We start from the raw sequence: 21561 nt of genomic DNA, 5'->3' as shown, positions 1-21561 counted from the left end.
TGGTAGTCTTATATTTGACTGGTTACGCTTTGGTTCTTTTTGGATTTCAATGGAGTCATGAACAAATTATCACTAGGCGTAACCTTATCACATATGAAGGCTTATGAATGTTGAAATAGGATTCATCACTTATCGATAAGATGAGAAGATGTCCTATGTATTTCGATAATTTCATGAATGAGAAAATCCTTGGCCAAGGTGAGGTGGAAATCAAAACGTGTTTTGATTTCACCTATTAAGTCATAAATCTGGAATGGATACATAGTTATTGAATGATTAGGGTTTCGTCATAAAACCATACTCTAAATTCAATCGGGACATAGATTGATGAAAGAATTTTACTGCACGGTATTTGCAATTGAAAAGGTCCATGTTTTTTCATCGTTGGCTAGGTATTCATGGCATGTTGTTAGACGTTAACCATGATATGTAGGGTTTTAGAATTAATTTGATTAATTCTAAAACTATTAATTAAAGAGTTTAATTAAGAAGCCCATGAGATGAGTTAATTATGAAGGCCATAAGTTTAATTAAAGAGTTTAATTATTCTATTCAGTTGGGCCTTCATATAGCCCAATAGAATTGGCCCTACATCTAGCCCAATGGTGGACCTAAGGGGTCACACACTTAGGTCGAGCCCGTTTCACAATTTAAAAGAGAGATTCAGCCCAATATGATTAAGGGCTGAGCCTAAATTGTTTAGGGGTTTCCAAGGCGCAACTAGGGTTTTTTAACTCTATAAATATGCCACTTATGAAGTTGAAAAGAGAGGAAAAATTCGGATCTCTCATTGGAGGCGCCTAGGGTTTGATAGCACTACTCGAGGCGTCGTGGAAAGGGTTGATCGTGTGGACCAACTTGGAGGAGTTTGCGCTTGCAACTCTATGGATCAAAGAAGGCAGAATCGAAGCTACTTGGTTGGCCGGTTTCTAACATATTAACCTTGTAAACTGTTAGACTCTAACTAAAGGAGTTGGTTGGTTAATAGGTGGGAATGGGTTGATTGTATAACAACTTGTGTTGGGCTACTTGTTAGGCTGTTAAGTAGTTAAAAGAGTTGTTGCTGAATTAGTTAGAGGTTCTATATAAAGGAACCTACAGCATTGTGGAGGGATATCGGTTGAATGAATAATCAATCCCTCTCCTCTTTCTCTCATTCTCTCTCGTTCTTTCTTTTTTCCTTAATTTGTTCTGTCTCTCCCTCTAATTCTGTTCTTCTTCTTCTTCTTCTTCTAAATTCCTATTCAAACCCAAGGACACCCTAGGGTCTTGACAGGCTATGACATCTATGTTGATGATATTGTAGTAACTGGGAATGATTTAGATGAATAGGGTCTTCTAAAATGGAATTTGGCTCGAGAATTTGGAATAAAAGATCTTGGACTACTGAAATATTTCTTAGGCATTGAAGTAGCTTACTCACAGGAAGGGATTTTCTTGTCCCAACGGAAATATGTGCTAGACTTACTTGCTGAAACTGGTTGCTAGGGGGAAAAGGAGCAAATATACCTGTAGATCCTAACACAAAATTGCAGGGCAATTCTAGTGGAAAGGCTGTGGATAAAGGGAGATTTCAGCATCTAGTAGGAATACTAATTTATGCAAAGGCAATGTCAATAGAGTTATATTATTGATGACCTATGTTCTGAGAATTTTTAATTGATAGTTAAATGTTCCAATTTTTTATGTTGCAATAGTAATTCCTTTTTCAAGTTTTTAAATGGATGCTACCTTTAGCATAAGGTTCAGTATTCCTACTGCTGAAGAGAAAAATGCTTGCTTTTCTAAATACTAGTAGGACCCCCCACCCAAAAGAAACCTACTACCTTGCCTGAGTTTGAGTGCTGCATATGACTATCTAGCAAATTTATATTGTTTCAATTGCAAAGGTAATTTATGAAAGTTATATTGATAATTTGATGCGAGAATGTACTACAATTTCTAGGAGGATGCTCAACTCATCACCAACTAAGCTTTTCTCCAACAATTTCTAGCAATCTATCGAGAATTGATCTTTATTATGATTGGTTTGAATTCATCTTCTTTTCTTATGTTACAAATTCTGCAGTCTGCTTGTGTCCACTATCTTTGCTTGCAACATTATTTTCTCTAGAGCTAACATCCTGATGGCTTGCACTTTGCTAACATTGATGACCTCGGTTGCAGGTTGATCCAGCTTCAGCTGGGGTTCAATATGATAGAGAATTCATGGTGTGCTCTCTGGACTTGCTCTCTGGACTTACTGAAGGTCTTGGAAGTGGCATAGAGAGCTTGGTATTCCTCTACTCACCAATCCTTCCCCTTCATCACACACACTGCAAAATGGTTTTAGCATTTGCTGAATGATGCTCCATCAAAAATGTAAATTATGAAAATACATTTTGGTGGTGGTTGTTCCATAATATTGCGGGCTACCAAGTGGTTCTTTATAAATTACAATATGGCTCAGAAGCGTAGGCACTTCATTATATGTGCAACGTGTATTGAACATGGATATTCAATTGGAAACCTTTGGATTTATGTTGGTCACCCTATTTTTATTACTTTTCTGGGACATGTCAAAGATAAACGTGGATATGCTTGAGGAAATGACTATTTTTAACAGGGGTTTTAGAATTCTCTTTGGATAAAATCTACAAATATATTTAGTTTTCGGGTAAGAAAGTAAAAACTCAATTGAGCTTAATTACAAATTTATGATTTCAAAAACGAAGTATCTACATTTTTATTTTCTTCTTCTTTTTTGTTTGTATGTTGAATGAATAGCTACTTATCTATTTTATTTATTTATTTATTTGGTGGTATTATTTCAGTTTGTTCTATACATTATCAATATTATCAAAGAAATAGAACGTTCATGTTAGATTAGTGATACTTTTTCAATTTTTTATGTATTTTTTCAATACTTTTTCAATATTTTGGTTATTATCTTCATAACATTTCTAATTAAAAGTACATAACTATTTTTTTTCTCTATCCTATGTATACGAGTCCTTTTTACTTATTTTTTCAAGTTATTATATTCTACATCCACTTCTATATCGGATTCCGCATTCTGTTCCAGTGCTTCTTTGCAATATGGATTAGCGCGATAATCTATTCAGTAGAAGTTGATTATTGTTGACCATGATGCTTCTTTTCTCCCGCCAAATGCCTTATACGTCTTTATCTATCATGTCAGGAAGATGCAAACATTGTTCTTGGTTATAGTACTGTCCATGTATTTCAGAATTTATCTTTTAGAATGCTCATTATCAAGTCTGTTGAGGGCTTTGGATTCCTACTTACTTGTGCGAATAAGATCTGTTGCACATGAGAATACAGATTGACAATGCTCTTTAACGGTGTGGATTGGTTGTGATGACTGCCAGTGACTATTTTGTGCTTGTGTGTAATTTATTTTGATAGCATGACTAGTTAATATATCAATTTCAGGTTTCACAAAGTAATTTGAGGGACTTGCTTCTCCAATGTTGCATGGATGATGCTTCAGATGTCCAACAAAGTGCCTTTGCATTGCTTGGTGACCTTGCAAGGGTAAGTTGAGTGTACATGTGGAATACAGTACTCTTATTCATTGTCCTAACAGCTAGCAATTGTTCTTGCCTCCACTATTAGCTTGAATAGTCCTTGATTCTGTTGTTGCCATAATGTTATAGTTTATACTACTGCCCACTAGACTATGAAGTAGAAATTGTTTTCCTTTTCTTGTTTCTTGTTTGTTTTTTTTTTTTATTCTTTTTTTATCCCTGTAAAGGGGCCTGATTGTGTGCTTGAGACATGGGCTGCTAGATGTAGCTGGGCCATTTGGGGGGGGGGGGGGGGGAGATAGGTGCCTCTGAAAGCCTTTTCTGTCTGCTGATTACATGTTTTGTTTTTTAATTTGTTGCTAATTGAAAAATTCTGTTTGTTTTTTATTGTTTATTTCAAAATGATCAATAATACCCTTTATTCTGTTTGGTTAGGTTTGTCCTATTCATTTGCAGCCACGTTTATCAGAATTTCTTGATGTTGCCAGTAAGCAGCTGGTAAGTTCACTTATTCCATCTTCTGTTTTGACCATTCTTCTGGCAGTGTTATTACTTACATAGCTGAGTATTCGTACAGAACACTCGTAGGCTGAAGGAAACTATTTCCGTTGCAAACAATGCATGTTGGGCAATTGGAGAATTAGCAATTAAGGTAGTTTCATCCTTCTTTGTTTGCTTTATGATGAATATTACCATTCAATGCAGTATTCTCTGTTCTTGAGCTGGCTAATTCTGGCTTAAAACATAGTTTCAGTCAGAGAAGTTTGGATGCGTTTTATGGTTCATTATTTTTGCTGATTCTTGTTAAATAATGTAAGTTGGTGTATTACATTATTTGCTTCTTGACATTGGTGAAACCTAGTCAATAAATTTATTTTCTCGAAAGCTATACATGTCACGATGAACACTCATACTGTAGTAAATGATTTGTTTTGGAGATGCAATAGAACAACCCTTAGCCGTCAGTAGCTGGGGTTGCCAAGTTTTATTTGATCTTCCTCCTACCTCTTTTTGCTACGATCTTTTTTTCATTCCATCCACTCTCTTCACAAGTGCATCTATTTGTCTTCATTTCATATGTGTTGACCACCTTCAAGGCTTCACATATATATGATTTTATTTTTAATTTTCTTTTTTTGTATAACTGGTTGATAAAACATTTCTTGTAGCTTTAAAGGGAATTTACTATCACATAAATTACTCAAGGTACTTCTTAAACCTTATATCCTGCCTTGATTTCCTGACAGAAATCCTCAGTAATCTCTCTTTCTTTATGAAGAGGCAATGTGATTCATAAATTATTTGCAGGAATGACCATAAATTTTGCCATAAAAGTCTAGTGAATCAGGCTGGTAGATTTAATCTGAGAGGGTTTATGTATGTTTTTTTCAAAGAAACAACATTACACGGTATACTTTTTTCTTTAAAAATATGTCTGAAACTAATCTACATTTTAACCATGTGGGGTATGTATATAAATATATCTCTGGTTTAAGATCGTAGTCATCCTTTGTTTTAGAATTACCAGCTAGCTTAACTTCCGCCCCTATTGGGGTTGGGGGAATTTTGCCCATGTTCATCCCGTCACTATTGGAACCATTGTGCGAGAGACCTGGGACTTAATTCTGCTTTCATTGGGGTCTGAAGAATTACGTATGTTGTGTACCCCATCACTATTGGAACCACCGCCCCACCCCAACCACACACACACACAAATAAGTAAAACAACTGCCCATTGACAATGCCTGATATGCAAATGTGGCATGTTAACCTGAAATCAGATTGAGATGCACATTTCAGTTCCATGTTTATTAATTGCATATATATGCTTATTGTTGGTTTCTTTTTTGAATCAACAAGAATTGGGGTGAGTTGATTATTGAGTAGTAACATTTCATGGACCAGAAGTATTTGACGTATTGTAGTTACTACATCTCAGGTTCGGCAAGCAGTTTCTCCAATAGTGTTGACAGTCATTTCATCCTTGGTCCCAATTCTTCAACATGCTGAGGTAAATGTCTGTCTTTTGCTTTTTGCATTGATGTGCATGCACATGCTTGTGGTATTTGGTATATTAGTGGATTGCATTGTCTCTAATTACAACTGTTTATGCTCTATCAGGAGCTCAACAAGTCACTTATAGAAAATAGTGCCATCACACTTGGACGACTTGCCTGGGTTTGTCCAGAACTTGTATCTCCACATATGGAGCATTTCATGAAACCATGGTGTATTGCCTTATCAATGTAAGTTCTTACCTTTTCACTGAAAATCAGTGTATGGCTTCTTGATGTTAGTATTTGTATGTGGGCTGTTAACCGAGATCTCACCCTTTTAGGATCACTCAAAACACTCAAATGAAATCTCTCCTTAATTCGCAAACGACCAGCAATCAGAAATCAAAACAAGAACCAATCAAGAACACATAACACACAAGAAATTTACCCTGGTTCGGTCTTAAAGAAGCCCTACATCCAGCTTGGCTTTCGCCCCCACTTTTCCACTATCTTGAAAGTTAATACAAGATTACAAAGCACTCGAAAATCAACTCTCACCTAACCCATAAACCTGAAAGCTATATAGAGTTGATACAAGAAAGATATACCCTCTTCCTCACTGCTTAATCTTATCCCAAGACAGCTTGCTAACTCACAAAGAAAAGCATACCATAAAGTCTTTCCCACGGCCTCTATATATAAGCATATAAGGCGGGAGACTTCAACCTGACCGACTGCCCAAAGAGCAGTTACAACAACTTCGGTCAGCCCTAAAAAAATAATAAAATCCTTCTAGAAACATAACAGCAAACATATTACATAAAATAACCCTCATATTACAAGCTCTAATCTAGAACAAATGCTTTAACAAATTCTTCACCCATTTGACTTGATTAGGCTTCTCCCAATTCCTACAAACTTCAGTTTCCTGCTTGCCCCAACTGAAGAATCTTCAAACAATGATGAAGTTTGGCTGCTGGAACTGGTTTTGTAAACATATCTGCTACATTGTTTTCACCTGCCACTTTGGATAAGAAAACAGATTTATTTTCAATCATTTCTCTTATAAAATGAAATCTAACATCTATGTGCTTTGTCCTTTCACGGTGAGTCTGATTTTTAGATAAATGTATGGCACTTTGACTATCACATAACAAGGTTGCTTTAACATCTAAACCTTGGAGTTCACTAACTAAACCCTTAAGCCATATAGCCTCTTTAAAAGCTTCCGAAAGGGCTATATATTCTGCCTCGGTTGTAGACAAAGCTACAACATGTTGGAGACTTGATTTCCAACTAATTGTAGAATTCCATAATCTGAATATCCAACCAGATGTGGACCTCCTATTGTCTATATTAGCAGCATAATCTGCATCTGAATAGCCTAGGATACTAGGTTGAACTCCTATCTTAGCACCACCATATGTTAGGACATGATTTAGGGTTCCAACTAGATATTTAAGCATCCATTTCACTGCATTCCAGTGAATTTTCCCTGGATTTGCCATAAACCGGCTCACAACACTCATAGGATGAGCTAAATTTGGCTGAGTACATACCATATTATACATTAGGCTTCCTACCGCACTAGAGTATAGGATATGACTCATTTCCTTCCTATCTTCCTCACTTTTAGGGGACTGATCTAAAGATAATTTAAAATGAGGTGCAAAAGGCACACCAACTGCCTTTGCATTTGACATTTTAAACTTGGATAACACCTTAGCTAAATAGGACTTTTGAGATAGGTATATCTTCCTATGTTGAGTGTCTCTATGAGATAGGTATATCTTTCATTTCAAATTCAGCTTTTAATCTTTTCTTTAGAAGTTGGATTTCTTGATGGGATTGACTTGCAATAAGCATGTCATCCACATATAGGAGTAAATACACTGAAATGATAGGGGAAACATGCTTATAGTACACACAACTACAATAGGAACTTCTCAAATACCCTTGGCTAATCATAACCGTATCAAATTTGCGGTACCATTGCCTTGGGGACTGCTTAAGTCCATATAAGGACTTCTTAAGCAGACATACCTTCTCCACCTCTCCTTTAGCTTCAGAACCCTTAGGTTGATCCATTAGAATCTTCTCTTCTAAGTCCTCATGGAGGAAAGCAGTGGTAACATCCATCTGTTCTAAATTTAGATTTAAGTGGGCTGTTATGGCTAAAAGAACCCTTATAGATGTATGCCTCACAACAGGAGAGAAAACTTCATTAAAATCAATGCCTTGAACTTGGGTAAACCCCCTAGCAACCAGCCTAGCCTTATACCTAGGCTTAGGGTTAATCCCAACTCCTTCCTTGATTTTAAACAACCACTTGCAGCCTACTATGCGCTGCCCTTTTGGTTTTTCAACCAATTTCCAATTTCCAAGTTTGATTCTTATTCAAAGAATCTATTTCAGACTTCATGGCTCCTTGCCATTTTCCAGCATCCTTAGAAGACATTGCCTCTTCAGAAGTAAGAGGTTCTTCCCCTCCTATTTCGGTTGCACTGGTAAATGCATAAGCTACCAAATCTGAATAATCGAATCTCTTGGGAGGTTTTCGGACCCTAGGTTGCCTATCCCTAGCAACACTATATCTGTCAAAATTAGGTTTATCACCTAAGTTGGAATCTGCATCACTGTCTTCCTCATCTTCATCATGATGGGAAGGTTCTATGGCTTGATCAATAGCCTGATCATTTTCAGGATTATTTTCCTGAAACTCATATGTAGTTTCAGATGGTTCTGGGGTATCTATTGGGCTAACACCTGGGATTTTAACTTGGACAGCTTCCTTATCCTTTTCTTCACTATGCTGAGATTTAAGGTTGCTAAACTTAATGGTAGAAGACTCATCAAATGTCACATCCCTTGTGACTATAGTTGTAGGACCATCTAATTCTAGATTCCAAAGCTTATAACCCTTAACCCCTGAGGGATAGCCTATAAATAGGCATTTCTTGGCTCTAGGCTCTAGTTTTCCTTGTTTTATATGGGCGTATGCTAAACATCCAAAGATTTTAAGGTGTGATAAGCTAGGTTTGTGACCTGTCCACCTTTCATATGGAGTTTGGAAGTTAATGGCTGCAATGGGTGATCTATTAATGATATGGGCTGCTGTAGACACAGCCTCACCCCAAAATGCTTTTGGCAAACTTGCATGAAAGAGCATACATCTTACTCTCTCTAGCAAGGTGCGGTTCATCCTCTCAGCCAATCCGTTTTGCTTAGGGTTTCCAAGGGCTGTCAAATGTCTAACTATGCCTCCCTCCTTGCACATTTGATCAAAGTCCCTATTGCAAAACTCTAGCCCATTATTAGTCCTAATAACTTTTACTTTTCTGCCAACTTGATTTTCTACCATTTTTCTCCAAGTCTTAAAGGATTCAAAGGTATTATCCTTAAGACTTTAGAACATATACCCAAAGCATTCTTGAAAAATCGTCTATAATGGATAGGAAGTATCGAGAGCCCCCATGAGTCATGGATTGAGCTGGGCCCCATAGGTCTGAATGAATGTAATCTAGGGGTGCCTTTGATGAGTGGATGGCTGTTTTGCTGAATTTAACCTTAGCTGCCTTCCCATAAATGCAGGACTCACATTTGCCTAGGTTTAGGGACTGACCTATCTCTAATATCCCTTGATTGGCAAGTTCCTTGAGCCCTTGCTCACTAATGTTTTGCATCCTTAACTTTGCCTTATCATAGGAATTACAACTTACACTAGCAGCTTCACCACTTAGAGTGGTTGCTTGTAGAAAATAAATTCCATTTCTTAAAACAGCCTTCATGCATACTAGGGAGCCTTTATGAATTTTAATTTCTCCACCCTCACCCTTGTATTTATATTCACATCTATCCAATTCCCCAAGAGAAACCAAGTTTCTCTTAAGTTCTGGGACATACCTTACTACAGTGAGGGTTTTATGAGTCCCATCATGCATCTTTAATTTTACATCTCCTACCCCTTGGACCTTACATTCAAAATCATTTCCTAATAGAACCTTTCCCCCATTAATTTCCTTGAAATTTTGGATCCATTGCTTTCTAGGAGTCATATGGAAAGAGCAGCCTGAGTCCAAGACCCAATCTTGGCTGTCATAATTGTCACTAACAGTTAGTGCATCAACACTATCATAACCGGTATTACATATATTTACCCCACCTTCAGATTTTTCCTTTTCGGCGTAGTCCTTTTTCCTCTTAGGACAATGCCTTTTAATGTGACCCTCTTGTTGACAATAATAACACTTAAATCGGCCCTTTCCCATTCTTAGATTTAGATCTAGATTTACCTTTGTTCTTAGAGTCTTTCTTAGGATTTCTAGACCTTGCAGTTAATGCATCTGCTGGAGATGATTTACTATCCATCTTTATCCTCAAATCTTTAGAATTTAAAGCCCCTATAACATCCTCTAAAGATAGTTTATCCCTACCATGCTGAAGAATATCTACAAAATTCTCATAGGACTTGGGTAAAAAATATAGGAGAACTAAGGCTTTGTCTTCTTCTTCATACTTAACATCTATGTTTTCTAGGTCTAAACATAGCTTGTTAAAGTCATCTAAATGATCCTGGAGTTTCTGGTTTTCATGCATTTTGAAATTGAAAAACCTGGCTTTGAGAAATAACCGGCTAGATAGGGTCTTCTTGAGGTATAGATCATCCAATTTCTTCCAAACTTCTGCCGCAGACTTTAACCTAAATAACTCCCTGAGCACTTTATCTCCAAGGCTCAGAATAAGAAGGCTATAGGCCTTCTTCTTGATCTGCACCCGCGCCTCACTCTGTTCTGCGGTTAGGGTTTGAAGTTCTTTCCCGGTTGATTCTCCCTTTTCTGCTTCTTCTTGATCCAGCGCATCTTCCAGTCCAAGACTGCAAAGTAGTGCCTCCATCTTGATTCTCCAAAGGCCGAAATCATTGCTCCAATCGAACTTGTCAATATCTGACTGAGAGGCAATCGACGCCATTTCTTGATTTTCCTCCAAGATTGCCTTCTGCGACTTGAGATTCTTTAGGCGTTGATCCAATCCAGAGGTGACCAGCTTTGATACCAAATTGTTAACCAAGATCTCACCCTTATAGGATCACTCAAAACACTCAAATGAAATCTCTCCTTAATTCGCAAACGACTAGTAATCAGAAATCAAAACAAGAACCAATCAAGAACACACAACACACAAGAAATTTACCCTAGTTCGGTCTTAAAGAAGACCTACATCCAGCTTGGCTTTCGCCCCCACTTTTCCACTATCTTGAAAGTTAATACAAGATTACAAAGCACTCGAAAATCAACTCTCACCTAGCCCATAAACCTGAAAGCTATATAGAGTTGGTACAAGAAAGATATATCCTCTTCCTCACTGCTTAATCTTATCCCAAGACAGCTTGCTAACTCACAAAGAAAAGCATACCATAAAGTCTTCCCCACGGCCTCTATATATAAGCATATAAGGCGGGAGACTTCAACCTAACCGACTGCCCAAAGAGCAGTTACAACAACTTCGGTCAGCCCTAGAAAAATAATAAAATCCTTCTAGAAACATAACAGCAAACATATTACATAAAATACCCCTCATATTACAAGCTCTAATCTAGAACAAATGCTTTAACAAGCAAAAGCCTGAATGTTAATTTATTAGAAGAAAATAAGAGGTTCTTGTTCTTGAAGAGTCAAATGTTAGGATTAAAGTCCTAATCCTAAATAGCATAAGAGAAATAATCAAAGCAAGCACGAAGAACAAACGAGGTTTATAGTGTTTCACTCTCAATGTGAGAGTTATGTCCACTGCCGCCACTGCAAGTTTTTCACTATAACCAAATTGGAGATTACAAGAACGCACACAAACACTCTCTAATAACCACCCCAATATAAGCAAAATTAGGCCGATATGCGTAAGGGTAATATGCGCCAAGGTGATAATTAGGCTCCACACACTAACATCAAATTGGACTAGGCATGGTTTGGTTTTAAAACTAAGCAAGTTTGATTCATTGGCTGAGGAAAAAGGGCATGCTTTCATGTTATTTTGTAGCATTGTCAGAAGAGGCTTATGGCATGCATGGGAACTTAGATGAAGTCTATGCCTAGCATACTTCTCAATCTTAATTTATCATTCCTAACATTCTATCCCCCACCCACTTTTTCTCCTGCTGCAGCTTCTCTCTTTTCTGCTACCTTCCCAATTAAAAATACTACAGTTAGTATCTCCTTCCCTATTAAAGGGTAAATTAACCTCTTCTGAGCCTGGATAAGCAGTTTATCATGTGACAAAACATATTAGCATTTGGAAAAATAAAAAAAGAAACTACACAATGATCCCAGTAGCCATATTGGCTATTGAATTTTACAAACTACCCAAGAATTGAATGTCAGTGCTGCAAGTTCTCAAAATATATGTTCCTAGGTGTGCAGTTCAGCTTTATGTGACCATGTGCTAATTACAACATTATTTCTTTTTCCAAATTGGGTTAGCACTTGTGAAAATTACTGTAAAAGATAAGGCATTAATCAGGGTAGTAGGTGTTTACCTTAATTTTCAATCTTGTATAGATTTGAGATTCAAGAAATATATCTTTTTTTGTGGGTTATTTGCACTGTCTTTTTTGCATGCGATATTTCATTGTCATTTGGTGTATGTTGTTATTTACACATTTAGTTTTTACTTAATGAAATGAAATTAGGAATGATCTCTAAGTAAAATGGTGGAGAGTGGATTTCACAAGTAATGGTATTAACCTCAGTAATAGTAAAACTACATAGTAGTGGTATTTATTTATGTATTTTTTTTTTTTTTTTTTTTTTGGGGGGGGGGGGGGGGTATTTAATGGGTAACTCTGGATTAGCAAATTAGTATGTCTATTAAAAGGAGAAATCATGGTTGGTGGCCTATATTCTGAAAAGTAGGATGGACGAAATCAAAATGATCTATCCCCTGCATGTTCTGGTTCTACCCAAGTGGTCTTCATCATTGACCCTCCTAAATTGAGAACTATGTGGCTGATAGAAGATTCACTTGATCCTGTTCTACCGCCTTGTGTCAGCTTGTAGCTCCCGTGTGGTGCTTCCATTAGCTTTCCAACAATGTGTTTAAATTTAGCACTCTGGTTGTGAAGCTGGTTTGGATCTTAGGTTCTTTGGTTGGGAGGCACGTGGGGTTGAGTCTGACTATTGATCATAATATGAATGAGAATGAGAAAAATAATCCTTTTTTCTTGTCTTGGTATGAAGTGTCTTTTGTTTTGAATTTTATTGATAGAATATATCTTGTAATGCTTATGTTCATATGTTGATGTCAAATTTTGTGGGCAATTATGAGCCTTTATGACTGTTGTTAGAATCTTACGATTCACGATTCGAATCATATGATTCGATTCGATTCATATAGAAATCGAGTCGAATCTATAAGGTGAATATAAAATCCCTTATAATCGTACGATTCACGATTCAACTCGATTCATATAGAAATCGAGTCGAATTTATAGAATGAATCGAAAATCCCTTAGAATCAATTATGAATCGGACGAATCGATCGTGAATCGCATGAATAGCACGATTCATCTGATTCGTGTGACTTCGTCTGCATGTGCACTTTAATCAAATATTCATTTGATTTGGCTATCTTTGAAAACAAAGAAGATGATGAAAATGATGAAGATGATGATGCTCTTGAACTTGAAGATGAAGATGATTGATAACTAGTAAAGATTATGGACAATGGAGTTTATTAGTAACCTTATAGTTGTAGTTTTTTTTTTTTTTTTTTCCTTCTAGCTTGTTATTTTGAAAGTGGTTTGGTTTGGTGTAATTTGAATTTAAAGGCAACATGAATATACTTTTGCCTTTTGGTATAATTTTAAACTTAGCAAATATATTTAGAAGTTTATTTATCTATTTATATTTAAAAGAATTGATCATGGTGGGCACATTATTTATTTTCTATGGATATATATTATTTATAGTTGAAATTGAGAATGTGTACCGAATCTTACGATTCGATTCTCGATTCACGATTCATAAAATAAGGATTTTGATTCTCGATTCGAATCTCGATTTAACAACTATGCTCTAAATACATTTATATTGACTGAAGCTAGAGTTTGGAGTGAAATAATACATGCTCATGTGGATTGCTAAAATTGAAAATCCTCTCTAGATTATTTATTTGTTGGTTTTTAAATATGACCTGCCTTCTGCATATTCTGCGTTTTCTGTATCACTAGTAGCCATTTATGATTAGCAAATTGTTACAGGATACGGGATGATATTGAGAAGGAAGATGCCTTCCGAGGTCTATGTGCTCTGGTATGCTTATGCCTTTCTCCATCTTCCAGTTATATTGAGATTGGAAATGCGATTCGTGCTTTCTAATGTTACCAATTTCTTGCAGGTTAGAGCAAACCCGTCTGGGGCTTTGAGTTCACTTGTTTTCATGTGCAAAGCTATTGCAAGTTGGCATGTAAGTGATCCATTATTTTTCTTTTATTGGATACATTGAGAAAGTAAATAAAAAAATGTCAAGTTACTTATGTCTGCGTCCTTAATCTGTTAATAGGAAATAAGGAGTGAGGATCTACACAAAGAAGTTTGCCAGGTGTTGCACGGTTATAAACAGGTTGGTGGTGTTTAATTTCAGTATAATTCCATCCTTCAGTTTCCTTTCGGTCCACAGATCTTATAGTGGGTTACGATGTTGCCCTGGGGTTTATAAACTAAGAATCAACTAGTATATAAATAGTTGCATAGTGAAAGCTGCACTGACTTTCATCTACGGTAACAAAATTAATAAGAATTTGACATAGACAGCAAAGTACTGATGTTGAACACATCAATCAATATCTATCCAGATGCTAGATGGAGCGTGGGACAAGTGCATGTCTGCTTTGGAGCCCCCAGTGAAGGACAAGTTATCAAAATATCAGCTCTGAAAGAAGATTTCTTGGAGTCGCCCCCTACGCTGGCATGCTGTCTCCACCATGCTACCTCAGAGCTGAATACCTGCTTTGTATTGTTGTCATTCCGTGCATTGTCCAATTATATATAGAGGAGCTGTCTCATTCGAGCTTGGAAGACCGAAGGGCTGTCGGCATTTTCACTAGCACGACAGGGGTCAGATTGCTTCCTAGTTTTTATTGAAGCTTGAAGCCTGATTTTTTGTAGCCTTCGAGGCTGTCCATGGATTAGGTGTCATAGTGGCAATGGGTTTGGAAGTTAAAGCAGAAGTTGATGGTTTGGATTTAGGTATGGTGTACAGGGTTGTGGTTTCAAAGGGTATTCTTTTTCCCCTTCTCCAGGTTTTAAATCTAAGGACAGGGTCAACTATTATTATCTCATTCCAATCAAGCCCTAGATTTATATATATATTTATATTTGTCTTTGCTGGGTCAGTGTTGTCTGTGATTTTCCACAGATTTTGTTTCGAGGATTGAAATATTGATTGTTATTAGATTTTTATGTACGCGTTTGACATTGGGGTATGTGGAACATTACTTATGGTCGGGAGGTAATTATTGTTAGAATTAGGACTTGGTGGAACCAATAAGGTAGGTTGGGTTCCTTAGGTTGGTTTGTTTATTTAAGTTTTTATGAGCAGAAGTCTCTTCAGTTGGGGTGCTAAAAAATACACTTTTAAGAATTTTACTGTATTGTCATGATGACTCTTAAAAATCTTTTTGTTATTCCATCTCCCTTTATCCGGTAATGAAGTTACAAAAGGTGAGAGCATGTGCCAGCAGCTTCTTCTACATGGTGGTGGTGGTTTATTAAGAGGCAAATCATTTTTTGGGGTTTTCTATTCTATTCTACGGGGCACGTTATAAGAAACATTCAATGTTTTTTTTTTTTTTTTGAATGGTTTTTTTTTTTTGTTTTTTGATTCACTTGACATGTCCAAGTTTTGTTCGATTAATTTTCAGGAACAAATCTTTTTTCATGATGCATTTCTTGAGTAAAATCAAATGCGATGACAGTTTATACATACTTAGAGTTAAATAATTGACACAGTTAAATAACTGACACAGTTTATGTGGGATTTGTTTTTTAGTTTTATTACTGTATTTCGATTAAATATTGTCTTTTAGTAATAATTATATCTTTTAAGTTGTATTAATTCAAGTTTTGATATTCCATGTGAATCTTTGAGTATTTTTTCTAGGCTGCCGTACTAATTTTGTCCATGCAATGATGTGACAAGAAGAATAATTGGATAAAATGGTTATTAATTTGAAAGGGAATGTTGCATGGATGAGTGAGCTAAATCATCTCTTATTAAGTCATTTATACAAATAAAGTCGTTCATTAATCTTTCTAATATCGTGCAATAGATGATGTCGTGGTCTACTTTTCACTGGGGATGCGGATATCACACATTTTTTTAAGAAAAGAACACAGTTTAATTTTCAATAAGATGATAATATCAGAAGTGTGGTTCTAGTGGTTGTATATTTTGGTAAGAAAATTAAATTAAAAGAGCTTCTAGCAATGGCATTATGTAGAACACTTTCGATATTTCACAGTATGGTCTGCCAGTTCCTGAGAGGCTTCTTTAAAATTTAGGCTTATTGGTAGGGGCCCCATCGAGGCATAACAAAATATATATTTATATTTATATTTATATTTAGGGTCATATGGGCTTACCAACCTATAAATGAGCAAACTGTAGGCAGTCTTTGTCCCATGTGGTCAACAACTACAGTCGAGCATAATCTCATCAAAATGCAAGGATGTTTTGGTCATTTTGCACAAGGGGTCTCCACCATTTCAAAATCCAGAAATCAAACTAAATATGTTATGCTAAGCAACCATTAAATTATCAAATAAATTATTATGTAAACAGTAACTCATCCCAAATAGTCAACAACTAGTAGTCCTAGTTCTATCAGCTTACAGAATAAAAATATAAAATAGCACAGAATAAAGAACAAAGAAAGATGGATAGAGACAGATACATACAACTGGAGTACCCAAAGCCTAAGTGTTTGGCTGGCATAATAATACATTATCGACCAGAAAGATTCAGCAGCCAGCAAATTAGATGACTCAAGGCAGGGCAGGGAAGGGCAGTGCAGTGCAGTGCAGCTTCTTCAGGAACCACTACTGCTGCTCAGGGGGTGGCTTTACGTATAAGCAAAGCCAGAAGATAGCAGAGGGCAGAATCAACCGATGCCAGTGCGACTATAAGAAGCGCCACAAGAACCAGAGTAAGAGAAGCTGTTTTCAGCTGCACGCACATAGAAGAAAATGAGGGAAGAATATCAACTCACTCAACACACAAAATGGCAAAACACTCACTCTCAGCTCCTGCAACCCACCAAGAGCAAGAGTTTGAACCTGCTCTTCTCCAAACAAGAGCACCATTTTTCAGTGCCCAGTTAGTGCTGCTGTTTGGTCCAATATCAGGAGCTGGTTGGGTATCTCACGTGCTATGTCCACTATCTCTAGTGCGATAAAATGGATTAAAAAGGAAGTTAGGGGATCCTCTTGGCTAAGTAAAGCTAAGAAGATTGCTTTGGCAGGTTCTATTTACCATTTATGGACTGCTAGGACTAGCATGATTTTTGAAGGCTCAAGGCCGTGTATTCCAAGCATTATTTTCATGATTAAAACTCGTGTATACAGAGCCATTTACACTTTTATCCTCAAGTTTTAGTCCATTTGGATTCTTATGCCTTGGGCCATCAGTCTTGGCCCTCTTTGTATGTTTCTCCTGGGTATGCCCAAAGTACTTTATACATTCTCTTTTGATCTATCTAATTTTTACCATTCGATAAAAAAAAAAAGAGCAACACTTTAGACCTCCCATTCTAACAACGGGATCAAAATGACAATGGCAACGTGCATATATCCTAAATTGATAGTCTATCTTATTTCTCTAAGACGCACTTCAAACAATTTACAAGTCATCAAAGCTGAGTCATCCAACAAGAGCACTAGGCTGTTATTCATTCACCCCTCTCCCAAAGGATAAATAAGTAAAATAGCCAGTCAACTTTGAAGTTCCAGTAAAAAAACTGAGCAACATTTGACAGTTTACCATACATAGTCACAATAGCTTCATATAATCTCAATTTTTTATTGTCTTTTCTTGTATACTCACACATTCACCTTAACATTTTCATCTCATATACGCCCATAGTTTGTACATGTTGAAAATAGGTTGAATGACATGCCTTGCTCAACCCAAAATCTCCTTTCCACCAGGTACTAGTAAGGTCAGAGAGATTAGGACATGCATGTCAAAAACAGATTACAAGAAATGGTTATTATCCATGTGGTGCATACAAAATCCTAAAGCATCTAGAACCAGCAGACCAATCTATAAAAGTCTCCATTCAGAAGGGTGGAAAGTTTTTCTACCAAGAAGACAAGAACTTAGAGGACAAATAGGCGTTGAATGACATGTTGAAAATAGAGGTAGAACTCAAGAAGCTAACCGTGCTCTGGAAGCCAGGCCACTCTATGTACTTCAGTTGGCTAGGCTGCTCAAGCAGGAAGAGAAATAAGGATTTCAAGGTCCTAAAAGAAGAGAAATCATAAATCATTTTATAAGAAAAAATCAATATCCATCAATTCCATTCTAGATAGCAATTGTATAAGCACGTACCAAATAGCTTCTTTTATCAAAGTTAACCAAAATGGCTCCTCAAGGAAGTCATCACCAGAACTCAAATTATGATGATTTCTCCCTGCATAGGAGACATATTTGGTGGAGGTACATGCTGCAAGCGAATAATGAATCTTTGCTCTAGGAATCTGCTGATTATTCACAAATATATGTTCAAAGTTGGCACCATTTGCCTACCAACAACAATTAATATTAGAAACAAAGCAAAATAAGTAATAACTTACCTTGTTAGACACCAGTGGGATGGCCTTGGAATCTCTAGGTGTGCTTCTGTTACATTTCCAAATCTGGAATGGTAGTTTTGGATGGACTAAGCCTACCAATAACAAAACATACGTAATTAAGTGTGAAAAATTAAAACATAATCAAAGATAAATTGGGTTTAGCAGAACCTGAACAACATGCCGTCAACCCAGAAATAGTTTCCATCTTAATTCAAGGTTCATTTAAGATCTATCAACAAAAACATAAGAGGCAGGTTAAGTTTCATAAATAAAAGAACGAAGAAAGTAAAAAGATAAAGAAGAAAAGACTTTCTATCCACATTCTTGGGATCTATTAGAAGCACAATATAATGTTAGGAGATACACTCATAAAACTTTGATGTATGAGGAAGCGTTATTTTGATGCTAGAAGAACATTGCAAATAAAAGCTAAAGGAAAGATAAGGAACAAACAAAAGCTAACAAACAGTTTAATAGAGTTCAGTTTTGGTTTTCTTCTCTTTCATTCTTTTATTTATTTATTTATTTTTTTATGTTTAGTTTTTGTTTTCATTTTCATTTAAAACAAGAAAACTAAACATGTTTGAATACTTGCACTTGTTTTTTATTTTGTCTTTTATATTTTTCTTTCATCCTTCCCATTGCTGGTGGAATCGCCAAAGTTTGGTCTGATCTGCTAAAGGAATCACCCAAAGTTCAGCATCTTGCCAGAGACAGGTCATTGGACACCAAGAACCACTGGCAACAAGGAGGAATGGGAATGAGAAGAAAATGAAAATGAAAATGAAATGAAAAATGTGAATAAACATTCTTGTTGTTTCCAAAATTTTAAAAACCAAAAACAGGATATCCAATGCTATCTTGAAAGCAAAAACAAAAAATGCTGAAATTGAAAAGGGCACCAACGAACCCTAACATAATCCAAATTATTAATTCATTAAATCATCAAGAAAAAATAATAAAAATGTTTCCCTAGTGGGAATTTGATGATAATCAATTGCATTACATATCAAATGGAATCTTTCTATGATAAAACAAATCCATTGTGTGTAAAAAGATCATAAAGATTAGAAAAGGATAATAATCATATAGCCAGGCCAAAATGTGGATAACAAGGCATACCTATATTGCAAAAAGAAATTCCCTGTACAATAATACAACAACAATCACAAGCCTTAATCCTATTAAGTGGGTTGGTTATAGGAATTTTAGCTTTCCAACCATTGTCTAGAATTTATGATCAAAGGTTTGATTATTTTTATTTTTTACGCTGGCTGTTGGCTGCCTAACGCAACCCCCCTCTAATTAGGCTTTGGACCAACTTTGAACAGGAGAAATACTCTCAAACAGTAAAAAGTGTTGAGGAGGTTACTCAATTTACTGGCTGAGTCTGCAAAGGAAAGAAATTTCCTGTAACAAAAAAGGCTAAATGATAGAAACAGAATTAATTAAAAAAATATAGAAACAGAATTAATTCATCCTAAAGCATAATGCAAATTGAGGGTAATATGAACTTAAAAGCAGAGATATCAGTTAAACTATTACCACAGAAAAAAAAAAGTACCGAGCCTAAACACCATTGAATTAAAATATCAACATTTGCAAATGATTTTCCAAACAAAAAGAAAAGTTCTATTCCCACTCTAATGAGACTATTATTGACCACACACCATATCTATTTTCTTTTTCCAAATTGATTATGTTCCTAGCAAATTAAAATTCTTGATAGGGCTTACACATTCTATTAAAAATACTAATTTACATATTAACTTACCTTCATCTAGTGTCACTATATAGTTGTATAATTAAGCAAAATATTTGAGCTAATGAGCCTCTATTTGCCTCTCAATTAAACATTAAAAATCAAGTAATGGATACCATTAAACTTTGCAAAAAGAATAACAACACAGCAAATGAACAAGGAAAAGCGCATCCCTAGTGCACAAGACTCCCTGCTTTCTAAGAGACGAGGGATGGTCGTTTTTGTAAACAGACTTACCCTTGCTTTGTAAAGAGACTGATTCTGCAACTCCAACCTATAACCTTCTAGTTAAAAAGGAGCAACTTTACCTGTGCAACTTGGTCGGGTCACCCTCGGAGTCGGAGGCCATAAGAAAATTGAGAACAAAAAAATTCAAAGAAGATGCTCACCCGTTCTCCACCTTACACAAAAGGAAAAGCTAAGCAATGCGTCAAAAGAGAGGGAGCAGGATGGAGGGAATTGAGCGTATGTTACCACTAGAAACTGCTATTAGTAGTGGACTATTGCTGCTTCTAGATAAAGAAAAGCTTCAGAAAGTTGAATTTCTGATAAGCTATATTCTGTCCCTTTTTCGCTACGCTTCCTTTTCTTCAACCCCTTATTCTTTCCATTTGATAATGAAGTCCAAAGTGAGAAAGTCCCTACTGTGGTGTATTGCTTCACATTCTTTTTCAATTTTCTAATAGTGAGCACCAGAACCAAAACGGAGAATCCTGTTTATCTCGTTATCCAAAACCCAACTAAATTCAACGAAATGTATTCAATCCAAACCACTACAAGCTGTAGCCTTGACCCAACACCAACAGAAGACCCAAAAGCACGGGTTCAACCCAGAGAGCCCGGCAGATTAAGGCTTCAACAACGCTAGGGTTGCAGAAGAGAAAACCCTAGCCCCACCGGCCACACACAATCCTCTGTATTGCAGAGGTTGCTTGGACGAAATGAAATGGGTATGGCCATCACCAGTACAGCCACTGGTTGGGGCATGACTCTGGGCAGCGTTAATGGCCCATTAGGCGGCCAACTAAGCTCTATAAACAGGTGCTCCGTGTGCGCGAGCATGAGGTCTCGCTGGAAAAGATAAGAAGCTCGCCGGAGAAGAGAAAGAAAAAAAAATATGCATATATATATATATACATAGAGAGAGAGAGAGAGAGAGAGAGAGAGAGAGGGAGGGAGAGATCATTGAACTCACAGACGGTGCGCGGCCGTGTCGAATTCAACGGCGAAGGATCCTCGCCGCCGGCCGAAACCCCTTTACTCCTCCTCCCTCTCCCCTCTCGCCGTGGCTGGTATATCCGACCCCACTGCAAATAGAATCGGGTCAAAAAACTTCGAGCCGAAAAAGAAAAATTAAATTAAATTAAAAAAAGGGGGGGATGAAATGAAGACAAATGGAAGCGTCTTTGGTTGTAAATCTGTAGTGG

General features: G+C 36.6%; 2 protein-coding genes across 4 annotated transcripts in view; one reads left to right on the top strand and one right to left on the bottom strand.

The window, feature by feature from the left end:
* Positions 1-14977, top strand: part of LOC127801452 (transportin-1) — an 82487-nt gene extending 67510 nt beyond the window's left edge. Inside the window, exons 20-29 of the mRNA XM_052336629.1 lie at positions 2167-2274; positions 3436-3537; positions 3966-4028; positions 4108-4182; positions 5470-5541; positions 5652-5776; positions 13779-13830; positions 13916-13984; positions 14081-14140; positions 14373-14977. Coding sequence (XP_052192589.1) covers positions 2167-2274; positions 3436-3537; positions 3966-4028; positions 4108-4182; positions 5470-5541; positions 5652-5776; positions 13779-13830; positions 13916-13984; positions 14081-14140; positions 14373-14453 — 807 coding nt within the window. The 3' untranslated portion in view covers positions 14454-14977. The remainder of the gene's footprint in view (positions 1-2166; positions 2275-3435; positions 3538-3965; positions 4029-4107; positions 4183-5469; positions 5542-5651; positions 5777-13778; positions 13831-13915; positions 13985-14080; positions 14141-14372) is intronic.
* A 1423-nt stretch (positions 14978-16400) lies between these two features.
* LOC127801454 (uncharacterized) lies at positions 16401-21561 on the bottom strand. 3 transcript variants are annotated; one of them, XM_052336638.1, is made up of 6 exons: positions 21330-21561; positions 18541-18601; positions 18373-18464; positions 18128-18279; positions 17958-18039; positions 16401-16698 (listed from the first exon to the last, which is right to left on the bottom strand). In XM_052336638.1, exons 2-6 carry the CDS (start codon positions 18575-18577, stop codon positions 16618-16620), a joined length of 444 nt encoding a protein of 147 aa, XP_052192598.1. In that variant the 5' UTR covers positions 18578-18601; positions 21330-21561; the 3' UTR covers positions 16401-16617. The 3 variants fall into 3 exon arrangements, with proteins under 3 accessions (XP_052192598.1, XP_052192596.1, XP_052192597.1); XM_052336636.1 differs by having other exon boundaries at positions 16401-16744; positions 21330-21555; XM_052336637.1 differs by having other exon boundaries at positions 16401-16744; positions 18128-18276; positions 21330-21550.

The sequence above is a fragment of the Diospyros lotus genome, chromosome 5, assembly GCF_014633365.1.
Source record: "Diospyros lotus cultivar Yz01 chromosome 5, ASM1463336v1, whole genome shotgun sequence".
NCBI classification, from domain to species: Eukaryota; Viridiplantae; Streptophyta; class Magnoliopsida; order Ericales; family Ebenaceae; genus Diospyros; species Diospyros lotus.
Note: the sequence above shows the minus strand (reverse complement) of the source record. Positions and strands in the feature narration are given on the sequence as shown.

Bases quoted from the DNA above. Each gene is read 5' to 3' on its own strand.
- LOC127801454 (XM_052336636.1), bottom strand. From the start codon at position 18,577: ATGGAAACTATTTCTGGGTTGACGGCATGTTGTTCAG. The intron at 18,465-18,540 runs GTTCTGCTAAAC...TGTTATTGGTAG, and splicing joins GTTGACGGCATGTTGTTCAG to GCTTAGTCCATCCAAAACTA. The intron at 16,745-17,957 runs GTTAGCTTCTTG...ATGTGCGTGCAG, and splicing joins GGCCTGGCTTCCAGAGCACG to CTGAAAACAGCTTCTCTTAC.